Below are 24342 nucleotides of genomic sequence, written 5' to 3'. Positions count from 1 at the left end.
TGCTGCCTGGATGGCAAGCAACCTGCAGCAGACTCGAGCCAGAGGGTCTCCCCTCATCTGTCCCCACACCACATTTCCAGTTTGTTTTGAAGGATCAGAAAGTCTGGATGTGTGTTAAGCCAGGTCAAAGGAGCATGCGGGAAATTCTCCCTCCAGTCTGTCCCTCGAGCTGGGCACAGCTGGACACAGATGTTAGGAGGTGAATATGCTGGGGAGAAGTTTAGCAGGATGAGCTCCCCAGAGGCCTTTTAGCTCCTGTCTCTGTCTCAGTCCAGAGACTGGGAATCCATGTGTTGGGTGTGTGTTGTGTACTCTATTTGGAATACTCTTTCCTGGAACCCATTTCTGCCCAGTCGCTATTTGTCCTTACTAGAGCAGGTCAGACTGTCACTCACTCAAGAAAACATTCTCTGAGGGTCTCAGGTGACAGACTCTTGAGACAGGGCACATCCCCATGGTTTCCTGCCCAGTAAACAATCAGAAAAGTTTGTGACTTTACTTTTTTTTTCTTGGTTTTCTTTTTTCTTTTTTTAGTTTTTCGAAACAGGGTTTCTCTGTATCGCTTTGGTGCCTGTCCTGGAACTAGCTCTTGTAGACCAGGCTGGCTTCGAACTCACAGAGATCCGCCTGCCTCTGCCTCACCACCACCCGGCCCTCTTGAACCTGGTAAGCAGTCAGGCAGAGGTCCAGCAGCCAAGGCAGATCTGGCAGGGATCAGAAGAGGGTGGAACATGATGGCTTGTGCGGGAGGGGACAGAGGAGGCGCTTTGGGAAACTGGAAAGCTCATTCCTCCTCCAAAGACATTGAAAAAAAGTCTAAAATACACTAAGATTACCATTCACCTGAAGGAAACAGGTCTGTAGGCTACACAGGGAAGCCTTAGCTTAGAACTCTCAGTAACGATCCGCTAAATGAGGGAGAGACAAACCAAAATGGAGTCATTGTTAAAAGTCCCCAAGCCAAAGCAGGACTGGGGACAGACTGCCCTGTGTGCCTACTTTTCAGTGTTGGTCACACCCTTTCAAGAGCAGGGTCTCTCTATTTCCTCTTTCCTCCCAGTTCCTGTTGCTTGGTAGGCTGTAGCGATTGCTCAGTCTAGGCAATATGCACCAAATCACCCTGCTTCAATCATGGGGATGAGCCAGACGATGTCTTCTACCTTGGGGCTCAGTGTGATGGAAGAAATGGGACCTCAGGGAGACCCTGATGATATAGAAATGTGTGCTTAGCTGCACTGTGTCAAAACATGGGGACTGGACGGACCCCTTCACAACTTGTTCAGCCGAAGGGACAAGAGATTTCACTGGGGAGTACAAAAGATGCACCTCCGTCAAGGATGACAGGACCAGGACTGGCTGAGAGGAACAGAATCTCAAGCATTTGCCTGCCTGCGTGCTACTGGAGAGCAGGGCTAGAGTTTTGTGGGATGGGCAAAGGGAACTTTCAAGGGTGGAATGGGAGTTGTGGTGATCAGGCTATATTGCTGTGATAAAGATCATGACCAAAGCAACTTGGAGAGGAGAAGGTTTATTTGGCTTACATATCCCAGGTCCTATGAAGAAGGCAAGGCAGGAACCTGGGGGCAGGAGCTGAAGCAGAGGCCATGGAGCAACACTGCTCACTGACTTGCTCTCATGCCTTGTTCAGTTTGCTTACACACCTGGGACCACTTGCCTAGGAATGGTACCGCCCACAGGAGGCTGGGCTCTCCCATATCAGTTATTATTCAAGATCCTGCCCCGCAGGCTTGCCTACAGGTGATCCTAATGGAGGTGTTTTCTCAGCTAAGCTTCCGCTTCCCAGATAACTTTAGCTCGAGTCAAGTTGACAAAACCCAAGCAGGACAGGAGCAAGCACAGCAGCCCTCTGCCACCAGCTGTTCAAAGCCGAGCTGCTTGTAAGTCCGTGTGACCGATGGGTTAGGTTCCGGTTCTGGGAGCAGGGGTTGGCTGCCTTTCCCACAGCAGGTGTAGAGCTGGGTCTAGGTTCCAGAAGGCTCTGTTCAGGTTTGCTCTCTAAGTCAGCCCTAAGAAGCAGAGCTGAAGATGGTTGTGCTATTGATCCTACAGACTGCCTAAGGACTCGGCCCCAGCTCCTTCCAGGGACTTAACTTTAAAAGCTTCTTCACAGCAGCCCTGCGACATTGGTGAGCTTCAGTTCCTTCATCTGTGAAATGGGAATAGTTGTCTGCCAGTACAAGGCTACAGGGGCTCATATAGAGACCATCCTCTTCTTCCTCCTGGTGCACACCGGCTTCAAAGGAGGTTGATATGTGGGCTTGTGGAATATAGGGTAGTACTATCCTGCCCTGGGCTTTTCTAGAAAGATCTGTAGCCCCCAGTTCCCTTACTCAGGTAGATGACGCCCATGCAGAACTTAAGCCGGGGACTCTGCTCTATGTTGGTTGATGCTGAGGCTGTGGGGAGGGAATGTGGATCCCTGGTTTTAATAACTCTGAGGTTTTGCAGGCTCACTGGGGGCCTGGGTCTCCAGGTCTGTAGACCGCCCCTCCTGAGAAGTCTCTTGGGATGTTTCCAGAGACACCTCTGACACCCCGTCCACGCTGCTCAGCAAGTCCTCAAACGCCCGCTGCCCGCTGCTCCGCACTGCTGCCTCTAGTGCCTTCTGGCGCCGGTAGAAGTGGGAAAACTTGTTGAAGATGATGGTGATGGGGAGTGCTACCACCAAGATGCCTCCCAGGATGCAGCCTGAAGCCGCCAGCTTGCCAGCCACAGTCTCCGGCACCACATCCCCATAGCCCACGGTGGTCATGCTCACGGTGCCCCACCACCAGCAGGCGGGGATTGTGTCAAAACCTTCATTTTCTTCTTCAGCGGTGTAGGCCACACCAGAGAACACTGACACACCCACGGCCAGGTACAGCAGTAAGATGCCCACCTCACGGTAGCTGTGCTGAAAGACAATGTATGAACCCAAGTCAGAACCGAGAGAACCACAGTTTATATTTCATAATGCAAAGAATTGGTTTTATGTACATTTGAATTGCTCTAAAGTGTTTCCGACAAGAACAAAAATACTGTCTGCCCCGCAAGAAAACTGAGAGGGCATGGCTTTCCCAGGCCATCTAAGAATACACTTGTTTATGGGGGCCTGGTTCTCAAACAAAGCAATTCTGCTTGCCCTGCCCACCAGGGACAGTTGGAAATAGTTGGAGACCTTTTTGGTTGTCATAGCGGGGACAGGCTGGTATGCATCCATACAGGCCACGGATAAGGCTTATTATCTCACAGAATGTAAGAGTGAAGAATTGCTTGTCCTGAAATGTCACCAATGCTGAGAACCCCCTAACTTCAGTAGGGTCTCTCAAACTGTAACATAGAGAAGAATTATGTAGGGGATTTGTTTAAAAGACGGAACTCAATTAAGTAGGTCTGGAGTAGAGCCAGAGATTCTGCCTTCCTGGCAAGCTTCTGGGTGTCGAGGAAGCTGCGGACGGTCTGGGACCTCACTTTAGCTCACTTGAGCAGTAAGCCCCTCCCCCACGCCATGCTGTTATGCCTGTGCCTTGACTCTCACAGCCCTGGTTATTCATCTTCTCCCTCCTTGTCGACAAAGCTAGGAGCCTCTGATTCTCTGCAAACTAGGAAGGTTTGGGGAGCATACGGCTCTTCCTTGGGGTGATTTTGAATTAAAGGGGTCTGGCTAGCATCCTTTCCTGTAACTGCTTGGTACTCAAGGGCTCTCCCCAAGTCACATGCAGTGGCTAGTATCCTAGCTGCCCTGCATTAGGACATGCAAGATGCTGTATCATGAAGGTTGGGAGGGACTTTCGAGCCCCTTTCTAGGGATCCTTCACAGGGTTGCCTAGGGCATGGGAGCACAAAAGGCTGGAGCTGGGTACAGCTGGCTTGTTCTCTGGGGTCTGCCACTTATTAAAGAGACTCCCACAAGTCCTGTCTCCTCTTAGAACCTTAGTTTCCACGTCTGTAGTGGCACAAAGCTCCTCAGTGCCCTTAGAACAAAAAAGAATAAAACACACGGGTCCAGAGTTCGTGTCCCTCAGTACCTCAACCGCCACATCTCTTCCCGCTGTGCCCCCTCTGCTGACATTCACTCTGTTCCCTTATCCGACTGCGGATACACATCGATCATGTTGCCTCCTTCCCTGAACCAGGTTAATTTCACCCTCTGGGCAGGGCCAGTAGCCAATAAACTGCATCCAGGCTAATAAAACAGCCTAGCCACCCCAGGATCTTCATTTACGGGAAGAAAATAAATTATAGCATCTTCCCGAGGAAGTTGTCCTAAGGACTAATCAATAATGAATGTGAAGCTGGCATGGAACACTCATTCTGTGCACAGCAAGTGTTAGCACTTAGGCTATTCCCAGGCTAGGAGTGACCCAAGACTACCTGACTACCTGTGCCTTCCAGGGATGCTAGAAGAAAGGGACCGGGAGAGAAGCCAGTTAGCGTCCTGCTTTGCATATTTCCATGTGTTTGTTATGTTTTATTTGATATTTGACAGGCACATCAAAAGCCCTTCCCTCTCTTAATCACTTAGTGATCTCTCAGCCCCATGGTTCACTCCATTTTATTTTCTATACTTAACTTTATATATTAATTTTTCTTTATTCTTCTGGGGAAATATAGGTAGCACCAAGCCATTTTATTTATCTATTTTTTTGGAGATTTATTTTTATTTTTATTTTATACATGTAGGGGTGTTTTGCTTGCATGTGTATTTGTGCACCACATGTGTACAGTGCCCGTGGAAGCCAGAAGAGGGCATCAGATGCCCTGGAACTGAAGTTAACAGACTGTTGTGAGCTGGGAACCAAACCAGGATCCTTTGGAAGAGCGGTTATTGCTCTTTTTTTTCTTTCTCAACCATCCCACATTCTTATTAAGTACATCAATCTCTGTCTGAAGCCAAACATCTATTTTAGCTTGCTCTATCCAGAGTTCAAGAGAGTCTTTATGCTATTTCTCTACAAAGTGTTTTGTCTGCAAGGACATATTTAAAACAATACCAGCCACAGAAGTAGTGGCAACAATAGCAATAAGACTAATAATTACTGCTTAATATGTCAAACATGTGCTTTGTCTTTTCGATATCTTTTTTTAAATTTATTTATTTATTTATTATAGATTTCTGCCTCCTCCCCGCCACCGCCTCCCATTTTCCTCCCCCTCCCCCAACCAACTCCCCCTCCCTCAGCAGCCCGAAGAGCAGTCAGGGTTCCCTGTCTTGTGAGAAGTCCAAGGATCTCCCACCTCCTTCCAGGTCTAGTAAGGTGAGCATCCAAACAGCCTAGGCTCCCACAAAGCCAGTACGTGCAGTAGGATGAAAACCCAGCGCCATTGTTTTTGACTTCTCAGCAGCCCTCATTGTCCGCTATGTTCAGCGAGTCAGAAGAGAAAGTGGGAAGTACTCTACAACATATGGGCACAGGAGACCACTTCCTACATATAACCCCAGCAGCACAGACATTAAGGGCAACACTGAATAAATGGGACCTCCTGAAACTGGGAAGAGCGCTTATTGCTCTTAACCAAGCTATCATTCCTGGTCCAATAAGCCCTTCCTTACAGAGTTACAGGGTTAGATCAGGGTGAGTATGAATGTATATCTGGCCTCTAGCCTTATGCCTGACTCAATAGGGAGCATCTTAGTCCATGGGCACCTGTATGTGGTAAAGCTACACACGCATGTCTTCCCTCTGTCCCAACCCTGCCTCAGCCATCCTACCTTGAGCGTGGCCCCCAGCGAGCGCAGCCCAGTGGAGTGGCGTGCCAGCTTGAGCACACGGAAGATGCGCATGAGGCGGAACACTTGCACCACCTTGCTCAGGTCTCCAAGCCCCTCTCCGCTACTGGCTCCACGCCGGTCACCAAGCGCCACACCAGCCAGCAGTGTGAGATAGAAGGGCAGCACCGACACAATGTCGATGAGATTGAGCGGGTGGCAGAAAAAGTTGCGCGTGCTAGGAGCCAGCAGCAGCCGCGATGAGACCTCGAAGCTGAACCAAGCGATGCAGAAGTACTCGAGGCGGCGCAACACTGGGTCATCTCGCACATCCTCCACGCTGCGCCCCGCAGCCACTGCAGCCACTGCAGCCGCTGCCTCCCGGGCTTGGTACTCTGGCAAGCTATGGATGCACATGGCAGCGATGGAGGCGAGCACCACGCCGATGGACACACAGCTGAAGAGTTTGCTGGGCAGCGAGTAGCCGGGGTTCTCCATGGTGAGCCAGAGGCGGCGACGCAGGCGGCCGCAACGTGCTGCACCGTAGCTGGCCAACTCCCGCTGCACGTCGGAGATCTCGTCGGGGCATGGGTCCACGCTGCTTGGCGCATCACTGTCCTCGTCCCAGGCTCGAGGCCGTGTCACGCGCCGCTCCAGGTAGCGCGCACGGCAGCACGTGGCCAGTGCGTTCTCGCCCAGGCCCCAGTAGTCGGCCTCCTGGCCGAAGGCGAAGACGCACAGCTCGTCCAGCACGTGCAGGTGGCCGGTGCGGTAGAAGTGCAGGAGGCCGAGGAAGAAGCCCGGGTGCCTATCGAAGTAGAACTCGCGCGCTGCTGCATCGTAATCGTCGCAGAGGCGCCGCGCCTGCTCCTCCGATGCCGCAGCCTGTAGGCGGCCCAGCCTTGTGCCAGGGAAGCGTGCTAGGGCACGGGCACTCAGCAGCCGCCGCACTCCGCCCACATTCACACGCAGGGCCTCATCTCTTGTCCTCCAGGGGACCCGGGAGCCCAGCCCTGGGGACTCGCTCACCATGGCGTAGGTCTGCTGCCCTGTGGGTTAAAATGCTCTGCTCCATCTCCAGACAGGGTGCTGGAGACTGTGTGAAGTGCCAGGCATGCAGTAGACGCTCAGATAGCGAATGACCCCTGGACTCAAGTCAGGCCTGGGGCTGAATATCCTTCAACCACAGACTTGATGACTTTGACTAAATCACCCATCCTCCCTATGCCCAATTCATTTCCTCCAGGGCACAACAAATGGGGAGGCCTACCTTAAAGGGCTTTAGAAGCGATGGGATGGTGGCATCGACAAGGTGCTCGTGTAGGACACCTCTCCTTTATTCCTGGACAAGCTTGGGTTTAGGAAGCCAGATGTCTGTGGTGGCTGTTTGGAACCTCGGTATACTCCTCCATGGATGGGGCCAGCTGAGGCTTACTACCTAGGATTGTTAAGATTCTTAAGATCGTGAGACTCTTGATTCTCTGAGTGTATTCCCTGAACTAAAAGAATCTTCATCACAGGGATAGGTCAAGGATGCAGTCTGTCTGTCCTGATTTCAATACTGAGAACTGGGGTAGGAGCCTGAACTCTGTGTTTTTATATTGTTTTATTTGTTTATCTATTTATGTGGAAACAGGATCTCACCATGCAGCCATGGGGCCCACTCAGGCTGATAGCAAACTTTTGATCCTTGTGCCCCAGTCTCCTGAGGGTTGGGATTCTAGATACGTACCAGTGCACCCGGCCAGCCTGTTTGTAAGAAGCCTGGAGGGTGATTCTAATACATGCCAAATTGAGAGTTACTGGGATAGACTATGTACTGCTATGCCTGTGGTGTCCTTCAGACCCGACCTTAAACCATGGTTCTGTGTTACCTTAGGAGTCACACATTTCTTATTAGGAAATTCTTCCCCAGCGGGCATCAGAATAGCCACTTGAAAGTGTGGAGAAAATGATTGTGTGGCCTAACATATTCTTCAGGCTCACAGAGGAGTTTGTTAAATTATCCACCCATGTCACTGTCTTCTGGAGTCAGGCAAACCAGAATTTAACTCTATCTTTAGTGGACCTGGCCCTTGACTACCATGTTTCTTCTCTAGATCTTAGTTTCCTGCAGAATGCACAAAGCAGACAAGAGCACACATTCCAGAGTTAGCCAGGGGGTCCAGATGGTTTACAGAAATGTTGGCTTCACTTGGTACTCCAGAAATGCTAGATTCTTCCACTGTCTACTGATCCCTGATCCTCCTGGATCTGAGGGCTGCTGCTGGCTCATCCCTGCTCCATGAAACTGTATAATCTCATCTGTACCGGGAAAGTCAGTAATGCCTTCTTCCAGGGGATGAGATGGCAGGTACGCCAAGGCCTGGAGCCAAGATGCCCTTCACTAACGCTGGACTTGGCATTAGAGGGTTAGTATTCCCATCCTTAGCTTGGCTGTTCTGCTCTGGTCATGGCACTGTGAGAGAATACACGCAAAGTCCCTGGTATACAATGAGTGTTCAGTAAACTTCAAAATCATGTCCCTTCTTTACATCAGATCTGGGTTCGGATTCTGAACTTGCCACTTCCCAGCTGTTAACCTGAGTGGATCCATTGCCCTCTCTGAGCTTTTGGTTTGTTTCCTCCTCTGTAGTCGGGACTACACTGGAGAACCTCTGAGGACTAAAACCAAGCCTGATGCTTAGGGTCGTGCAGCCCCCGCCCATAACTGGTGCGTCACTGGCATCCTCCGCAGGCTTTGGCGTGAAAACATATGGGACTTTATTCCGCTTCTTCCGCTTCTGTCACACCTTAGAAGGATGATAGAAGGGGATTTATCTGGCACTCACTCCCCTGCTGTATGAATTCGGATAATTAATTCAACAAACATTCCTTGTTAAGACTCTCAGTCAGTCAGAGAGACAGTGACTTGTTCAAGATCACGCAGACTGTCTGTGGGCCTCTCGTGACTCGTTTAGCACTCTTGATACTTTCTGTGAGCAACCCTGCATGCTGGCCACTTCCCCGAGCTCCTCACACAAAACGCACTCGGCTTTATCCTGACACCGCCCGGGTTTTCTAAATCCCATTTTACAGAATGTGCAAGCAAGACCACCCCGGTACCGCTGTCCCTCCTTGCAGGTCTCCTAGAACGAACTACAGCACCTGGAATCCTGAGGTCATCCCCGCCTCCCATTACCCAGCCACGCCCCTCCTCAGGGGAGGCTCCTTACCTGTGCTGGCCTCAGGGAGTCCAACGCGCCTGTCCCCAAAGGCGCCGTTGGGGCTGTTTTGTGCCCCGGAGGCCCCGCTGCGCCTCTCTACTGCGGAGGCCCCGCGGCCCCCTCCTTTCCTGTGTTCCCGTCCCCCGCGGCTGAGGCCGCATCGATCGCTGCCGGGGGAGGGAGGGAGGCCGCGGGCGGCCGGAGGCGGTGGTTTCTATTCTTGCCTGGGATGGATGGGGGCCTAACAGTTGGGAGCATCCTTCAAAGTCAGAGCCCGGAGGGATGGGACGGTTAGGGAATGGGGACGCCCTTGGAGAAAGGTTTTAAACGCTGGCCCGGAAAAGGCAGAGATCACGATCTGCTTAATTTAGTGATTAGTAAGTGCCAGGCAGCGTTTCAAGTGACTTAGCCCAGACATTTTTGACACAAACGTGGCAGAGACAAGCTCTTAAGCTTCTGAATTTATAGGTGACCCCAAGTACTTGCTCAAACTGTGGAGGTCTGAGTTGGGAGGTTGGGGAGGGTGCTTCATCTCCTGGGAGCCCCAGCTGTGCCCGCGTAGGCTCTGGTGTATTCTTCTCTCCAAGTGAGTTGTGAAACCAGTCCTGGTCCTTCTGTCCAGGAGGCTCAGAACTCCCACTCACCGGGAGAATCCAGGTTACTTCCTTCCTGGAGGGCTGGGGATGGGGAGGGAGGGGAGGTTTCAGCAGTGCTGAACACTTAGTAACCTCCATTTTTCCAGCATTTCTTGGGTGGCCGCTGTGTGTGCTCCTTGCCCCTTCACTCATAACCACAGACATCAGAATTGATTGGGCTCCTCCCTTGGGCCAGTGCAGGCCCCATCCCATCAGTCAGTGCGTGAATGCTGGCTGGGTGAGGTGTTATTCCTCACCCGGGGGTGTAAGGCTTGAGAAGCGAGGGACTCTAGGTCACATGACTGAAGCTTATACCAAGTGAACAACAGATACAGACTGAGCCACCTCTGCCGTTTGCAGGTTCTGGACTGGAAATGAGGTTCAGTTGGTGGAGTCCTTGCCTGTTGAGCATGAAGCTCTTGGGGTTGATGCCCAGGACTGTGCAAATCAGGCCCTGTTGCTTATAGTAGTAATCCAAGCAGTCAGGGCGTCGAGGTGGGAGGATTGGAAGTTCAAGGTCATCCTTGCTTGGATAGTGAGTTCCAGGCCAGCTGGTACACCTAAGATATTATTTCTGCTTGTTTGTTTTGTTTCTGATAGCAGCATTAAAATAAAAAAAGAGTGCTGGAAAGGTGGCTCAGCAGTTGGCTGCTCTTCTGGAGGTCTTGCTTGATCCTCTTCTAGACTCACAAACTGTCTATGACTATAATCCCATGGGAGCCGATGGCCTCTTCCGGTGTGTAGACAAACATGCAGACAAAATACTACACACAGAAGCAAATTCTTTTAAAAAGCATGATTTTTTAAAAAAAATATTTTATTTAATCCAATATATCCCAAATACAATTTTAACATAATATTAATAGAGAAATTAATAATGAGATGCTTTCTATATTCACTTTTGGGCTAATTCTTTAGAATGTAGTATGCTAGTTTTTTTTTATTGCAGTCTTACAAATTATCATAATTTCTGCAGCCCCACCTTACAAATTTGTCTTCTCACCATTTCTGTAGATCGGGAGTCAGAATGGCATAGCTAGACTCCGCTCATTCATGTGTGCTTGAATGTATATGCGTGTTAGTATATGCATGTGTATACGCTGTTAGTGTATGTGTATGTATATGTGTGCTAGCATATGTATACGCTGTTAGCATATTGTATATGTATATGTTAGTATATGTATATATATGTATATGTGTGTTATATGCTGTTAGTGTGTTGTGAATGTATGTGTGTAAGTATATGTATATGCTGTTAGTGTATGTGTATGCATGTGTGTTAATATATGTGTGTGTATATATATGAGTGTTAGTATGTGTGTGTATATATATGAGTGTTAGTATATGTGTGCTAGTATAAGTGTGTGCTTGAGTGTATGTGACTTACTGATTTGCTTCTGGAGTATGATGATGACATGTCTCTTCTGTGATTGGATATGTACTGTTATAACTGCTGTTGACTTTGATGAAGCAAGTTACCATGCTGGAAGAGCAAGAAAATGAGGGTGACCTGTGGCCACTGCCAGCTGGGTGTTTGGTTCCTTCGCCCTCACAGAGCTGAAATGCTGCCAGCAAATGCTTGCAAGCCGAGGCTTCTGCAGCTGAAGCTCAGATAAGATTCCCACCCAGGCTGAAGGCGGCTGCAGTCTCAGGAAGCGTAGGATCTGTGCTGCCTTTTGTCTCTTAACTCAAGGACACTATGACATAATGAGTGCGTGTTGTTTAATGCACTTCATTGATAGTGGCCTGTTACTCTGCAATAGATAAAGGCCTTTGCCACTAGATCCCTGTGTGACCTTGAACCAAGTGTCTCTCTTTGGCTGGGCTGTTTCTCTTCCTTACATGCAAAATGAGAACCATATCTGGCTTTTGGATCTCAGAGCAGGTTAGCACATGCTGTGCCATCCCCACAAATAGCTTTCCCTTCCTCTTGCTTTCTCGGGCTATGTTAGCTGCAGGAACAGGAACAGCCTGTCTTTCACAAGGGGATGCATGCAGCTGACACAGCTGCTCCTGAGCAGCGCTGAAGATCAGGCTCCTCAGGACTTCCTCCTCCAGTCTGTGCTGGAGTCCTCATCCCAGGAGTGCAGGACGCTAGTGCTTAGGCACAGCCTTGAGGATCCATTAGCCTTCTGTACACACTGACTGTTGGGGTGCCTTCCCTTTTGACAAGCTTGGTTAGCAAGGGGAGAGCTGAAGCGGGGCTACACTTATTTCTGCAGTTGTCCCGTGAGCTTTCCCCACTGGCACGCTCTCGTGAGCCTCTTCTTCTGGTAACTTCTCTATGGCATCTGTCACCCTCCACTCCCGCAGGGACACTGCTAAATCAGCACCATCAAATGGACCTGTGTGCCAAGATTCCTACTGGGGGAGCCCAACCAAGACGGTTCTCTGGGTTGTAGGTGTAGCAGCTGCCTTCCAGGAAGTGTGAAGGGTTCATGGGGGGAGGAGCGAAAGGCCGACTTTGGCAGTGGGAAAACAGTGTCTTAGGACAGCCTTCCCCATAGACTAATTTCTACTTCTGACTGGCCAGTCTGGAGCTACGTGGACATCTCAAGCTGGAAGGAAGCCAAGAAGGAGTGAAAGTCTTTTAAAGTTAATTTAACTTTTTAAATCAGGACGGAATGTTATTAAAGTACACAGATATACAGTTGTGACCGAACTAACCTTTCAAGCTTCTGCCTCTGTGTTGCCATGGGCAGCATGTAGAATGTCATAGCATACCAGGAGCTGAGTGGTATGGACAACGTTTCTAAACGGGGGCACTATTGTTGGATACGAGAGAGGGGGGAATGGATGATTGGCGTGTTGCACTTTCTCACTCCTGGTTGGACAGCTTCTAGGATGAATTAGACCTCTCTCATGGCCTCCTTTCAGCTGGCAGATCTTTGCAGCCTGGTGTATATCATACAGATTCCTAGCTAGGCCTTTGTCCCACCCACTAGAGTGTGAGGCAGGACCTGCAGCCTACAGCAAGTGCTCAGCAAACACTATCGAATGAGTAAGGACAGAAAGCAAGACTGGCGTTCCTAAGGGAACCAGGTTCCTGGCACGCCAGGAGACTTTCCCCGAGGACAGTGGAGAGAGGCTGCTGAGGATGGAGGAGATACTGCAGAGACAAGGCTAGTCTCTGAGAAGCAGATGGTGAGTGGGCCAGGAGTTGGGCTAGAGGGAATGTATGGCCATTCCCCCTAAAATTAGAGAAGCCACAGCCTGTGACCTGGCACCTCCTGTCCCTCCAGGGATCTAGCTCAGAATCTGGAACCTCTAGAGAGCCATGGCACCACTGACCTCCAAAAATTAGTTGGCTTATATGGGAGCTTCCTTCCCGAGCCTCGGAATTTTTATCCTCTTCTCCCTGAAGAATGAAACCCAGGAACAATCAGGTGTGAACCAACAGGCCTCTGACGTCTAGGATTGAGCCTGTTCACAGAACCTTCTCAGGACTGTGCGAGCCTCATTTTTTTCATCTGTGGACCCGGTTGTTCAAGCATCCACCTACTGTAATTACTTACTAGGGATATAATGAATTGGGACCCAACCATTCCGGACTGAATCCTAGCTCTGGTATGTATGGCTCTTTGGGCTTTGTTCAAAGCCACCTCTTTATCCCTCAGTCCTCTTCATATGTGAAACAGAGAAACGAAAGCTACCCAGTAGACCTGTGAGGGTGCAGTGGGATTGATTGATTGATTGTCCATGAGAATGAAAGGATGTGGGGCACAGGATGGGTACCCTGTCATGTTTCGCTCTTGTCTGGGTTTATCATTATCCAAAGGAGATGCTGGAGTTTAATTCTGATTGTATCACCTCCCATCACCTCCCAGCTAAGAGCTGGGACAAGAGGTTGTTTCAAAGCTGCTGCTCCTCCGATGTTGCACCAGAGTACAGTATGGGCTTTCTCGGTGTGATGGGGAATGGTGTGATAATCGTCTTAAAGTGGGAAGCATAGGGTGGGCACTCACTCTGGACTAATTAGTTAGCAGTCAGTTTCTAGCAGGCTCTTGCTGTGTCACCAACAGCCCCTGTCCTCCCTCAACTTCCTACCACAAACACTAAGCCCCTGCCACAAGCATGAGGCTTGGCTAAAAGGCAGTTTGGCTTTAGGCCAGTGGCTTCTGGATGAGCTCTTCTAGGGGCTGGATGCTTCCAGAAGGATGGTGGCTTGTGGCTGTTAGTTCTACCTAGGCTAGTTCCCAGCTAGGCTCTAAATTACTAGCATGTTGTCTTAGCTCCTCTTTCTGGTGCTCTGATGAAACACTTTGAGAGAAGCAACAGAAGGAACAAAGGGTTTCTTTCAGCTCACAGTTCAAGATACAGTCCTTCATGGCAGGGGAGTCAAGATGGCAGATGCTTGAAGCCGCAAGTCACATGACAAAGCAGTTGGTCACGTGACGTTTGCCATCAGAAGCAAGTGATGAGTGCACGCATGCCCTACTCAGTCACTAGCCTCATGTTGTCCAGCTCAGGATCCAATACTTAGGGAACGGACCCACCCTCAATCAAGATGGGGCTTCCTATACTAATTAGCAGATCAAGATAACCCCCTACAGGAGTGTCCAGAGCCTGTCTCCCTGTGATCCTAGATTTTGCCAAGTTGGCAGTTTTTAAATTAACTATTACAGATGGGACATACACTACCCCCTAGGGAATCTGTGATAGAGAAGGGACATGGGGGATAGAGATTGCGATCCTCTGTATCATCTGCCTGAATGTGATGGATGAGGAAACTGAGGCCCAGAAGGAGGCCGAGAACTATCCAAGGTGGCAGATCCTGTGACTCGGGAGAGCTTTCTTTTCCCTAGTGTCACCTTGGTCCTTGTTGTTAGCAACTGTTACTATGAGTTAACAGTTCAGGCATTGGGATCTAGAGAGAAGGGCTGTGGTAGTCAGAAAGTGAGGCTTGGTCCATCTTCTGGGACTGCAGACGGAAGTGGTGAAGGCCTCACCTGGGCTACACAGCGGGGGGGTCTTAAGAACAGGAAGTGGAGAGCTAGAATCCCCAAGTCCACCTTATCTATATTAGCCCGAGTGTAGCAGACAAAAGGAGGCTCAGCAGAGACAGGGGCGGGGGTGCCTTCTTTCCCCTCCCAGATGAGTGCTGGGGAGAAAGGACAGTCAGGAATTCAGGTATTTGGGTCCAAAGAACGGATGAAGCCCTGTTGACTCCTCTCAAGAAACCCTAATGAGGCCCTGACTATAGGCTGGGCTCCGGGGAAACCGGAGCAAGTAGACACCACCCAGCAGAGGAGACAGACTTACTCTACGCAGGACATCTAATCACTAGAGCACCTTCCCTGGATATGGTACAAATGGAACGATCTTAGCAAGCGCTGGGCTACAACATGGACTCCCTGAGCGAGAAGGCTCTCTTTTCGTTCCCGACTCTGCGCCGGGAAGCAGACTCAGGCAGAGCTCTGCATCTCCAACCTCTCTTTAACCTTTATTAATCTCCATTTATTAGAACAGAGGCAGGCTCTCCCTTGGCAGGTGACCATATCGAGCTAGAATTTAATGGTATTATTTAAATCAAGCATGAATTAATTTAAGGGAACTGCTGTTTTCATTACAGTGGCTTCACAATTCCATTGTTTCTTACCAGTCATCTGGCAGATCTCATTTACTATAGCGATTCCCCCCACGGCATCCTTTGGAAATGAATTGTTACACTCAAAAGTGAGCCATTTAAATGAAGATATTAAGTAAATTAAATAGTTGTACAGGGGTTATTTTACACAACTTGACACAGTGCAGTGTGGTTCTGCAGGGATGGTGAAGATTGGAATGGCATGTACAGATGGACTGATGTTTGGGAAATTCTGCTAGACATACATTTTGCGGGGAGGACTGTCTAGAGGTGGGTTCAGGGCTCCATAGAGAAGGGGCTGCCTGAGTTGGTATTGTAAGTGGAGGAAACAGAACGTGCAGGGAGATGTAAAAATGGCTATGAGGTGGGGTGGGAAGCGGTGTGACAGAGGAGAGGGAGCTGCAGTGATGAGGTGTGTCTTTAGGGTCTGCGATGGATCAGGGCACGCAGGAAGAGAAACCAGGAGGCACGCATTGTAGCGGACATCACAACAGGCCAGAGTCTGTCAGAAGGTTACAAATTGCTCTGGAGAGATGATGTGGGTGGGAGGATCCCTGGCCCCCATCGTGATCTCTTCCTAGTGGGAACCACACCTAAGGTGCAGAGCCACATACAATCCCAAGCCGGAATTAGCCTAAAGAAAGGGAGAGAAAGAGTTAAGCCTCTTCTGTTACACAGTTCTGAGTTTGATTCCTGCATCTAGATACTACCACTCATGATTGCTAAGACAGTACTCCCCAGCCTCCTTCAGAAGGGCAAACTGATGTCCAAGGCAGCTCAGGGATGTGGTCTCGGTGGCATAGCCCATTCAGAACTGAGGAAGATGGTTTCTCTGCCACGCTAATGGGAGCCCTCGCACCCTACTTCTCCAGCTGTGGCCATGTCGGGGAGCCTCACTTCCCAGGGAGGTGTCCTACAGAGATTGCTAACCTGGAAGGGCATCCCAGAGCTAGGCTGGAGAGGAAGGCCCTGTCATGGCCCCCAGGAACGGTACCTTTGCTGGGGTCTCGGCAGTCCCGGCCGCAGGCACTGAGGCAACACCGCTTCTTGCCTGAGCAGTTCGAGTCTTGGTTACACATGTGCTTTATAGGACTGAGGCAGTGGAGTTGATCCAGGGGGCACTTGCCCAGCTTCACTGCAATACAGGGGCTTGAGTGAGTCTTGCTCGTGCCCACCGGCCCTGGGGCTTGAGGCTTGGGTGGTCAGCAGAGTAGAGGAGGCACTTACCTGTGACCCTAGGGACACACTGGCGGAAGCAGGCTCTGGAGCAGCACTTCATAGATGAGGGGCACTGGCGGTCATTCATGCACTGATCCGGTGTCACCTGGAGGCAAGGCCCGTCGTCTGGTGGGCAGCCCCCCCATTTTTCTGCACAAGAACCCTCACATCATGTAACCAGAGGCAGCTCAGGGCTGTGTAATAATCATTGACTTGGGGATTGCGGGTTTTAATCCCCCTGTCTCTTAACTTCTTGCTTGCCACCAGGACAAGTTTTAGAGTTTCCCTACTGTCTAGAGCTAATTTGACATTCAAGTGGCATAGGAAAAGAAATGAGATTTAAAAATTCAGGCTACGGAGATCACTCATTTGGGACTTGACTTTGATCCTCGAAACCCATTTTTTTTAAAAGTGTGTGTGTGGTGGGGGTGGGAGGCATGATGTACACTAATAATCCTAGCCCCTAGGAGGTGAAGACAGGTTGATTGCGGAGGTCAGCTGGCTAGCCAGCCTGGCCCACTAGGTGATTCAAGGTTAATGAGAGACTCTGACTCAAAAACAAGGAGGAAGTCACCTGAGAAGTGACACTCTAGGTTGTCCTCTGTTCATGTACACACATAGGCACAAACATACGTGCCCATACACACACAATCTCTACCTCAGACAATAAGACTGCCTGGTCTGGCCCCTTTCCACCTGCACGTCACCGGCCTCATTCTCTGTCACTCTGGCTCTCCTGCTCACCAGCTCCTGAGCAGCTTCAAGCCAGCATGCTCTCTGCAAGGTTCTGACTTTGGTTGGCACCAGCTTCCACCCTGCCCACTCAGTTTGCTGATCTCAGTCAAAACGTCACCTCGTCAGAAGACCCTGCTTCTCTGAGCCCTTGGAGCCGACTCGGCGCTGGAGTGTGTGCTTGTAGCTGTCTGTCCCTCTCATGGGCTGGAGTCTGAGCCTGATCGCCTGCTGGCTCTGTTCTTCATGGGCACAGCACCGTGCACAGTGCTAGGGGTTTAATGCCGTCGGGAAGAGAGGGATTTGAAGGGAGGCCCAGTGTTGCATGTGTGCCAGCTGCTTGCCAATGAGTCACATCTGCGCAGCCGTGCTCACCACTGCTGCGAGTGGCACCGCTTTAGATTCTAGTATCGACTCTGACTTTGAACCTTTCCCCCAACAGCTCCAGAATGCTCTGTCCTGGAGCTGATCTGCTCAGTCTTCTTGTGATTTCATACATGAGTTGGAAATCACACACAAGTTGGAAATCCTACTCAGCGACACATTTTCTATGAATTACACATGCACACACACACATGAACACACACAACATGCACACACACATACATACACATGCACACACTATCCATTTGGAGGAAGAAGTCCCCAGTTGACAGTGACCAGCGTACCCCAGCCCTGGCCTAGGCTAGTCTGGCTCCCTTTAATCTTTAGGTGCTGCTTTGAGCTATAGGAATGGGGCTGGTCCTAGAGCTTCTGTTCAGTCTAGAGTCACAGCAGCTTCAGCTGATCCAGGCCTATGATGTGATCGAGGGGACCCTCTCCCTGCCTCTCTATCCTGCAACCCACCCTACCCCAGCTCTGCCTACCAGAAGCTCCCTCCCACTTCTTTGCTTAGAGTTCAGACAGCTCCATTGGGCTTGGTGTCAACAGTCTCCTTCCTCTCTTTCTCTGTTTGTGCCTGGGCACTGGCTGTGCACACAGTAGGTGCTCCCTTGCTGGTGCAAGTCAGCTTTAGTTGTTAAACTGATGGTTAAGCTGAACTACTGCCCCCTGCTGGAGAGTGAGCAGCTTAGCCTGGGAGGGAGCACACATTCTGACGAATATCTCTTTGTGGGTATTTGGGAGGGAAGCAGTACGTGTGTCTGTGTGTGTCTGTGTGTGTCTGTGTGGTGGTGGTGGTGGTGGTGATGGGGTAAGAGCCTTGGAGACTATCTACAGGCCAGGATTTAGTATCAAACTCACAAACCCAGTACAGGAATGCTCAGGCCTCAGACAGTGGGCCAAATGGAGCTGTCTGAATTCTAAAGAAGGAAGCAGGAGCTTCTAGCAGGGAGAGGGTGCTGGTGGAGCGTAGGCTGCAGGATATGCATGAGGCAGGGAGAACTTCTGGAGGAGGGCCCAGGGGCTGAGTTCCAAGGGCTAGACTGATAGGAAACAGGCAGAAAGTTGGCATTTTAAGTGGGACAAACTGACAGGGCCACAGTGTAGAGACAGACATAAGACATACAGAGAGATGTGCAGGGGTCTGGGTGGCCACACTTCCCTACCTGATCTCCATACCTTCCCTCCACACCCGGTTTTCTACTACCTGACACATTCTCTCTCTCTCTCTCTCTCTCTCTCTCTCTCTCTCTCTCTCTCTCTCTCACACACACACACACACACACACCATAGCTGATCTCATTGACACATTTTCACATTTTCTGTGAGTCTTTCACATGCACACTCTTACACACTCAGACTCTCTCACACACACACCACAGCCAATGTGTAGAATCCATACTTGTGTAACATCCATACTTGCACATGGTTAAGTCAATGTATTCAGCTACACAGATGAAGTCAGACGCATGAGCACACTTAGCCCTTGATACACAGCTCTCTAAATGTAACTCTAGAAAATTGCCAACACCCTGACATTCGAATGAGGAACATGGGCTCCTATAAACAGGAGTGGCTGAGCTTCCACCTAGACAAACGGAGTCCCCTCGGTCCTGTCACCTTCTGTCACTGTCTGAAATTCTACTGAGAGCCAGGCAGATGTCTCATGGGAGAGGAACCAGGGAAGGATGGATTGACATGAGCTGGGAATGGTAAGCGTGTTGTACCTGACCAGGCCGAGCAGGCCCAAGCTCTGGTGGAACCAGGTCTCTCAGCCTGGGTGTGGAGTTGGGACTGCTCTCTTAGGACACCTCGGTCACCTCACAAAACCACCACATATGCTGCATTTTCGGGCATACCTCACATTTATTCTTTAGGACCCCATTGCCCCTGAGAGGAAAGCATGGACCCCATTTCACGGGGAGTGAGTTGGTCAAGGGAGCCCTGCTGACTCATAAGAGTCACAATTAGACATCATTCTTGATACCATGTTGGTCTTTGGCCTGGGGCAGGTGGTTTATCACTGCACCTTGGTTTCCTGGTCAGTAAAATGGGGATAAAAACAGTAGTGACTCACTACGGCACAGCGAAGAGTTCTACAGGATGGTTTCACGAATCACAGTTGACACAAGGTCAGGCCTTGGAACCTTCCACCCTCAGTCAGGAATCTCCAAGCACCCTGCTCCCCTAACCAGCTCATGCCCCAGGCGGAGACCTGTGCCTCTTAGGAAGACTAAGGGAATGAGTGCCATAGAAGCTTCTCTCTTCATTTCTCTACCCTGCCTGGCTTCCCCAGCCCTGGAGGAGGGGTTCTGTCCCCGTTTCTGTCCCTTTCCACCAAGGCAAGGCCAGCTCAGCAAAAGCGGATGTGGGTCAAAGCGTTCCAGCTTCAGAAGGGGATGGATGAGTGGGCTCGCCCACAGGTATAAGAACACCTGTGCGTCCCTCACTGTCAACACACCAACCTGAGCTGGTGTGGGGGTGGGTCTAACACAGAGGAAAGGAAGAAGAGAGGCAAAAGCAGAGATTCCTCCCATCAGAGCCCAGATCCCAGAGGCTACAGTCCTTGCTAACTCCCACATCCCTTCTCCAGGTCCCTGGGGTCCAGAGAAGGCTTAGACCCCTGTTGATGCAATCAGAATGTTAGGTAGGTCTTCCCCTACAGAGAGACACAGTGACACATGGATGGATGGAGACATGTCCTCAAGCTCAGACACATTAAGCGTACATGTATAGACAGAAGTTGGCACAGGCAGGAACCCTAAAGGCACATATGTACTCAGAAATAGGCGTGTATCCTTGCAAACATTCAGATGTGAATGCAGGCACCAGCAAGTACTGAGAAAGGGCAGAGTTCCTTGACAGGTGAAGACACAAGCATGAACAAACGGACACACACAGAGACACACACAAGCACACACTCACCACTGGTTCTCCCAAAGCCCGCACTCTCCACAGAGAAGAAGAAGCCTCCTGGCCCCTAAAGCAGAGGGATTCATGGCACTCACCTCCCTTATTCCTACACCGGGCCACAGGCAGCTGGGTCTCGAAAGCCAGGAGGACTACCAAGAGGAGGGAGCTCTGGATTCTCATGTTTCCTTCGTGGTACCCAATAAGCTCAGGGCACAGAGGCCCCCAAATTAACACCTACAGCTCCAAGGATGCCAGAGCAGTTGAGTCAGGGGAGGAGGACCAGAGGACAATTAGGGTGGCTTCTGTTTCCCTGATCTCGGCCCCACCCCCCACCTGATGTCTTCAAGGCAACGGGTGCTTGTGCAAGAATTGAGGGTAGGTGGCGGAGTTCTTTGTGTTGGGGACTTGGTTCTGGTTCTGCCTGTACTGCTGACTTGGCCTCTGAGTATCGGGCAAGTCTCCTTGCCTGTCTTCAGGCCTCAATTTTCTCATCTGTGTTGTGGGAAGTGGAGGAGTGGTCATAACAAAAGCCGGACACAGAGATTTTTTTCCTCTAAGTCAATTCAACTTACATCGCTGGTTCTACCTGGGAATGTGAGCCTTGGCTACCTCCACCCTCTGACTTACAGGCATCTGGAACATCTGGTACAACCAGGCCAGTTTATTGTGCCGGGAGACTTAAGATGCATGGGGAGACAGCATCGAACTCTTGTTTCGTGAACATACTTACTAAGTAGATGATTCTTTCTTTGGTTTCCTTTGGCCATTACCCCAGTTACTCTGCACTGCCTATCCAGCCCCTGTACTGGGAATTAAACCCAGGGCTTCTCACATGCTCTGCAAACGTTCCACCACTGCCGCCGAGTTACATTCCTAACCCCTTCAACTTTTTAAGTGTTGAGACAAGGTCTTGCTGAGCTTCCTAGGCCGCCACTGCTGTGGCACTTGCTGCTATGTCAGTCCTCATGATGTTCCTACCTAGTTTCCTAAGTAACTTTGATGACAGGCCTGCATATAAGGCCCAGCATAACCCCCTTCCTTCATCAACATTCAATGGAATTTTCCTACAAAGGGTGTTTTACTGCTTGCAAGTGAGCTCTGCTTGCCAGTTTAAGCCCCCATCACCGCTGCCTTCTTCAGAACACTAAAGCAGACGCTCTGAGCTCCTGCCTCCAGGACCTCAATTCCTAAGACTCCAAGCAAAATCCTTTTTATTTTTGCATTTCCTGAGTTCAGCTTCATTGATGGTGTGCAGGGTGAGGGGTGACAGAGACTCCTGCTCCCCTAACTCTCTTAGGGTCTTGAAACTCCTGCAGTGACTTCCTGCCCCCCGACTCTCTTAAGGTCTTGAAATTCCCGCAGTGTCTTAGGCAGGGGTAGGAATCAGCTTGGATGACAAGGAGTGGTGCCAAGAAATGAAGACCGCAAGGGGCCAGGGTTGGCACTTTCTTCTGGAGAAGTTGGCTCAGGTTGGCATGGTGAATGAGGCCAGGCCTAGCCTCTCATCTTGGGACCTGTGGATGGAAATGAGACCAACATTCTTCAGAAGGTCACTTCTACAGGCCTCTAGTGGCGTTGCCCTTTGCCTGGGCTGGCGTGGCTGAGCAGGACGGATAGAGCACGGCTCTGGTTTGACTAATTTTCCGGCTAGAGCCAATGTAGGTGTAATGGGACTCCCATCCTCTCTGGCCCCCTGAGCAAATCGCCCTGCTTTCACTAAGACCCCACCCTCAATTTCACAGCCACAACGCCGACTCTGCACTTGGTGAAAGAGAATAACTGAGGCTTGGCATCCCATGGGGACCCAGATGGAAACTCCAGAACACAGTGCTCCATCAAGACTGCGGTGATCAAGACCTGGCCCCAAGCGCTCCCATTCAAAAGACGAGGAACATGTTAGCCAGAGATGGGAGTGGACTGCTTCAGCGATACACACCTAATCCTAGGCAACTTCCTGGATATTGAAAACAGGGGAACACTTCATGTGACCCTGAGAAAGGAAGGTGACATTCCGGGGATTGTCTCACTTACTCAATCCTAGCCTGGGATAGTCAAGCAGGAAGGGCTTGGGCTCAACTTGAATCCTTTATGCTGTGTTCTAAGCCCTCGAGGAAGGAGGAGTCCCTGTCATGTAGGGACTGATGACGTTTTTGGAATCCTAGCACATCTTTGGCAGCGTTATTTTGGTGGAAAGTTTTTTAAAAAAAATATTTATTTATTTATTATGTATACAATATTCTGTCTGTGTGTATGCCTGCAGGCCAGAAGAGGGCACCAGACACCATTACAGATGGTTGTGAGCCACCATGTAGTTGCTGAGAATTGAACTCAGGACCTTTGGAAGAGCTGGCAATGCTCTTAACCTCTGAGCCATCTCTCCAGCCCCATGGTGGAAAGTTTTTACGGGCTACGTCTCCCCCAATTATAGATTGTACACATCCATTGATGACACTATTCCAGGGAAGGTTACTTTGCAGACATTCCCCTGTGCTGTAAAGTGTTCTCTGAACACGGTGATTTCTGGTATCAGTGTGCTGTTTTAAAAGACAGAACTCATGTGAACTGCTCTTTCCTAGAAGATGGGCAGATTTCTGCTCTTTTATTTTCACAATCCCAGTATGGAGTTTTGGAGTCAAATCTCAGACACTTTTTAAAAATTTGCTTAAATGGAAGTATTAGGTCAAAGAATATGATGAATTTCTCCAGACCACAGATATACCTGGCCAGCGTTCATTTCAGAAGTCAAAAAGAACAGGAGAGCCTCGATCTGTCCTGCATAGACATTTGCCGTTCTGTCTGCCCTTGGCTGATCCACGGCTTCCTGCCCCCAGCTCCTTTAATTCTGGTTGGTTGCCATTTGCATGTATTTCTCCTGACTCAGGTGAAGGTGCTGGATCCAGGTGAGAGCACTAGACTCCTCCTCCGCCCCTCACCTGCCCACCCCTCCATCTGAGTCGTAAGCAGAGAAGGCCCTGCTCACATGAGGATACTCAGAAGTTCTGTTGCTGTTGCCCATGGCCAGATAGTTCCTGCACACACCCAACACAGGATATTAAAAGAAAAAACTAAATAAAATAACCACTATGGAAGTTTCTCATCTTAAACTGATCTTCCTCAGAATATTGGTGAGGGCCAACATTTCTCATGTGTTTCTACTTAACTTTGCTTGGACTATTTTCCCTCTTTTGTGAATGGCTTGCTTTCATATTTTGCTAAATATTTTTGGATGTCTTCATCTTTTCATTTTTGAGCTACATGACTGTAATATTTTTTAATATTTATTTATTTATATGTTTATTGAATATACAATATTCTGTCTGTGTGTATTCCTGCAGGCCAGAAGAGGGCATCAGACCTCCTTACAGATGGTTGTGAGCCACCATGTGGTTGCCGGGAATTGAACTCAGGACCTTTGGAAGAGCAGGCAATGCTCTTAACTGCTGAGCCATCTCTCCAGCCCGACTGTAATATTTTTAAGAGTTGTTTATATCTAATGGATGCTGTTAACTTGTGCATGAGTGGTAGCAGAGTGGTTTGTTGGATGTGTATGGGGTTAGACAGACCTAGTTTTGAATTCTAATATTACCAAGTTCTAGTTGATTTGAACTTTGGTAAGCCTCAGTTGTTCCACTTTAAGACAGACAGAAATAATATTTATCTCATGAGCTAGTTTCTAGAACTGAATAAGTTTGATAAATGTTTATTCTGATTCTCTATTCCAAATGCATCTTTCATTTTTTGTTTTTTGGACTTGTATCAAAGTTTTCAATTTTAGGGCAATCAAATCAGCCTTTTCACTTACATTTGCTTCCTTCTTTAAACATATATTCATCATTTCCAGTTACACAAATGAAGAGATTTTATTATGAGAGTTCCATACATGCATATAATTTTGATAATATTCATCATCCTTGTGTTACCCTTTCTTTCTTTTTCAAAAGGAGCTATTTATTTTTATGA

At 49.6% G+C, this 24342-nt stretch overlaps 2 protein-coding genes across 3 annotated transcripts; both read right to left on the bottom strand.

The window, feature by feature from the left end:
• Positions 1-1553: 1553 nt before the first annotated feature.
• Positions 1554-9315, bottom strand: Kcns1 (potassium voltage-gated channel modifier subfamily S member 1). Of its 2 annotated transcripts, none has more exons than XM_057781300.1 (4): positions 8926-9315; positions 6981-7148; positions 5714-6759; positions 1554-2914 (listed from the first exon to the last, which is right to left on the bottom strand). In XM_057781300.1, exons 3-4 carry the CDS (start codon positions 6740-6742, stop codon positions 2447-2449), a joined length of 1497 nt encoding a protein of 498 aa, XP_057637283.1. In that variant the 5' UTR covers positions 6743-6759; positions 6981-7148; positions 8926-9315; the 3' UTR covers positions 1554-2446. The 2 variants fall into 2 exon arrangements, with proteins under 2 accessions (XP_057637283.1, XP_057637284.1); XM_057781301.1 differs by having other exon boundaries at positions 6981-7144; positions 8926-8984.
• LOC130881482 (WAP four-disulfide core domain protein 5-like) lies at positions 9013-20562 on the bottom strand. Its single transcript, XM_057781083.1, has 4 exons — positions 20478-20562; positions 16366-16506; positions 16069-16273; positions 9013-9157 (listed from the first exon to the last, which is right to left on the bottom strand). The coding sequence occupies exons 1-4, from the start codon at positions 20560-20562 to the stop codon at positions 9013-9015; spliced, it is 576 nt and encodes a 191-aa protein (XP_057637066.1).
• Between the last annotated feature and the right edge of the window lie 3780 nt (positions 20563-24342).

This window comes from Chionomys nivalis, chromosome 9 (assembly GCF_950005125.1).
Source record: "Chionomys nivalis chromosome 9, mChiNiv1.1, whole genome shotgun sequence".
NCBI classification, from domain to species: Eukaryota; Metazoa; Chordata; class Mammalia; order Rodentia; family Cricetidae; genus Chionomys; species Chionomys nivalis.
The sequence above is the reverse complement of the archived record's forward strand: the minus strand, read 5'-3'. Positions and strand labels throughout refer to the sequence as shown.

Bases quoted from the DNA above. Each gene is read 5' to 3' on its own strand.
- Kcns1 (XM_057781300.1), bottom strand. From the start codon at position 6,742: ATGGTGAGCGAGTCCCCAGGGCTGGGCTCCCGGGTCCCCTGGAGGACA. The intron at 2,915-5,713 runs GTAGGATGGCTG...ATTGTCTTTCAG, and splicing joins CGCTGGGGGCCACGCTCAAG to CACAGCTACCGTGAGGTGGG.
- LOC130881482 (XM_057781083.1), bottom strand. From the start codon at position 20,562: ATGAGAATCCAGAGCTCCCTCCTCTTGGTAGTCCTCCTGGCTTTCGAG. The intron at 16,507-20,477 runs GTGAGTGCCATG...GTTCTTGTGCAG, and splicing joins CCGGTGTAGGAATAAGGGAG to AAAAATGGGGGGGCTGCCCA. The intron at 9,158-16,068 runs GTTAGCAATCTC...CCCAACTGTTAG, and splicing joins GCTCTGGGATGCCCTTCCAG to GCCCCCATCCATCCCAGGCA.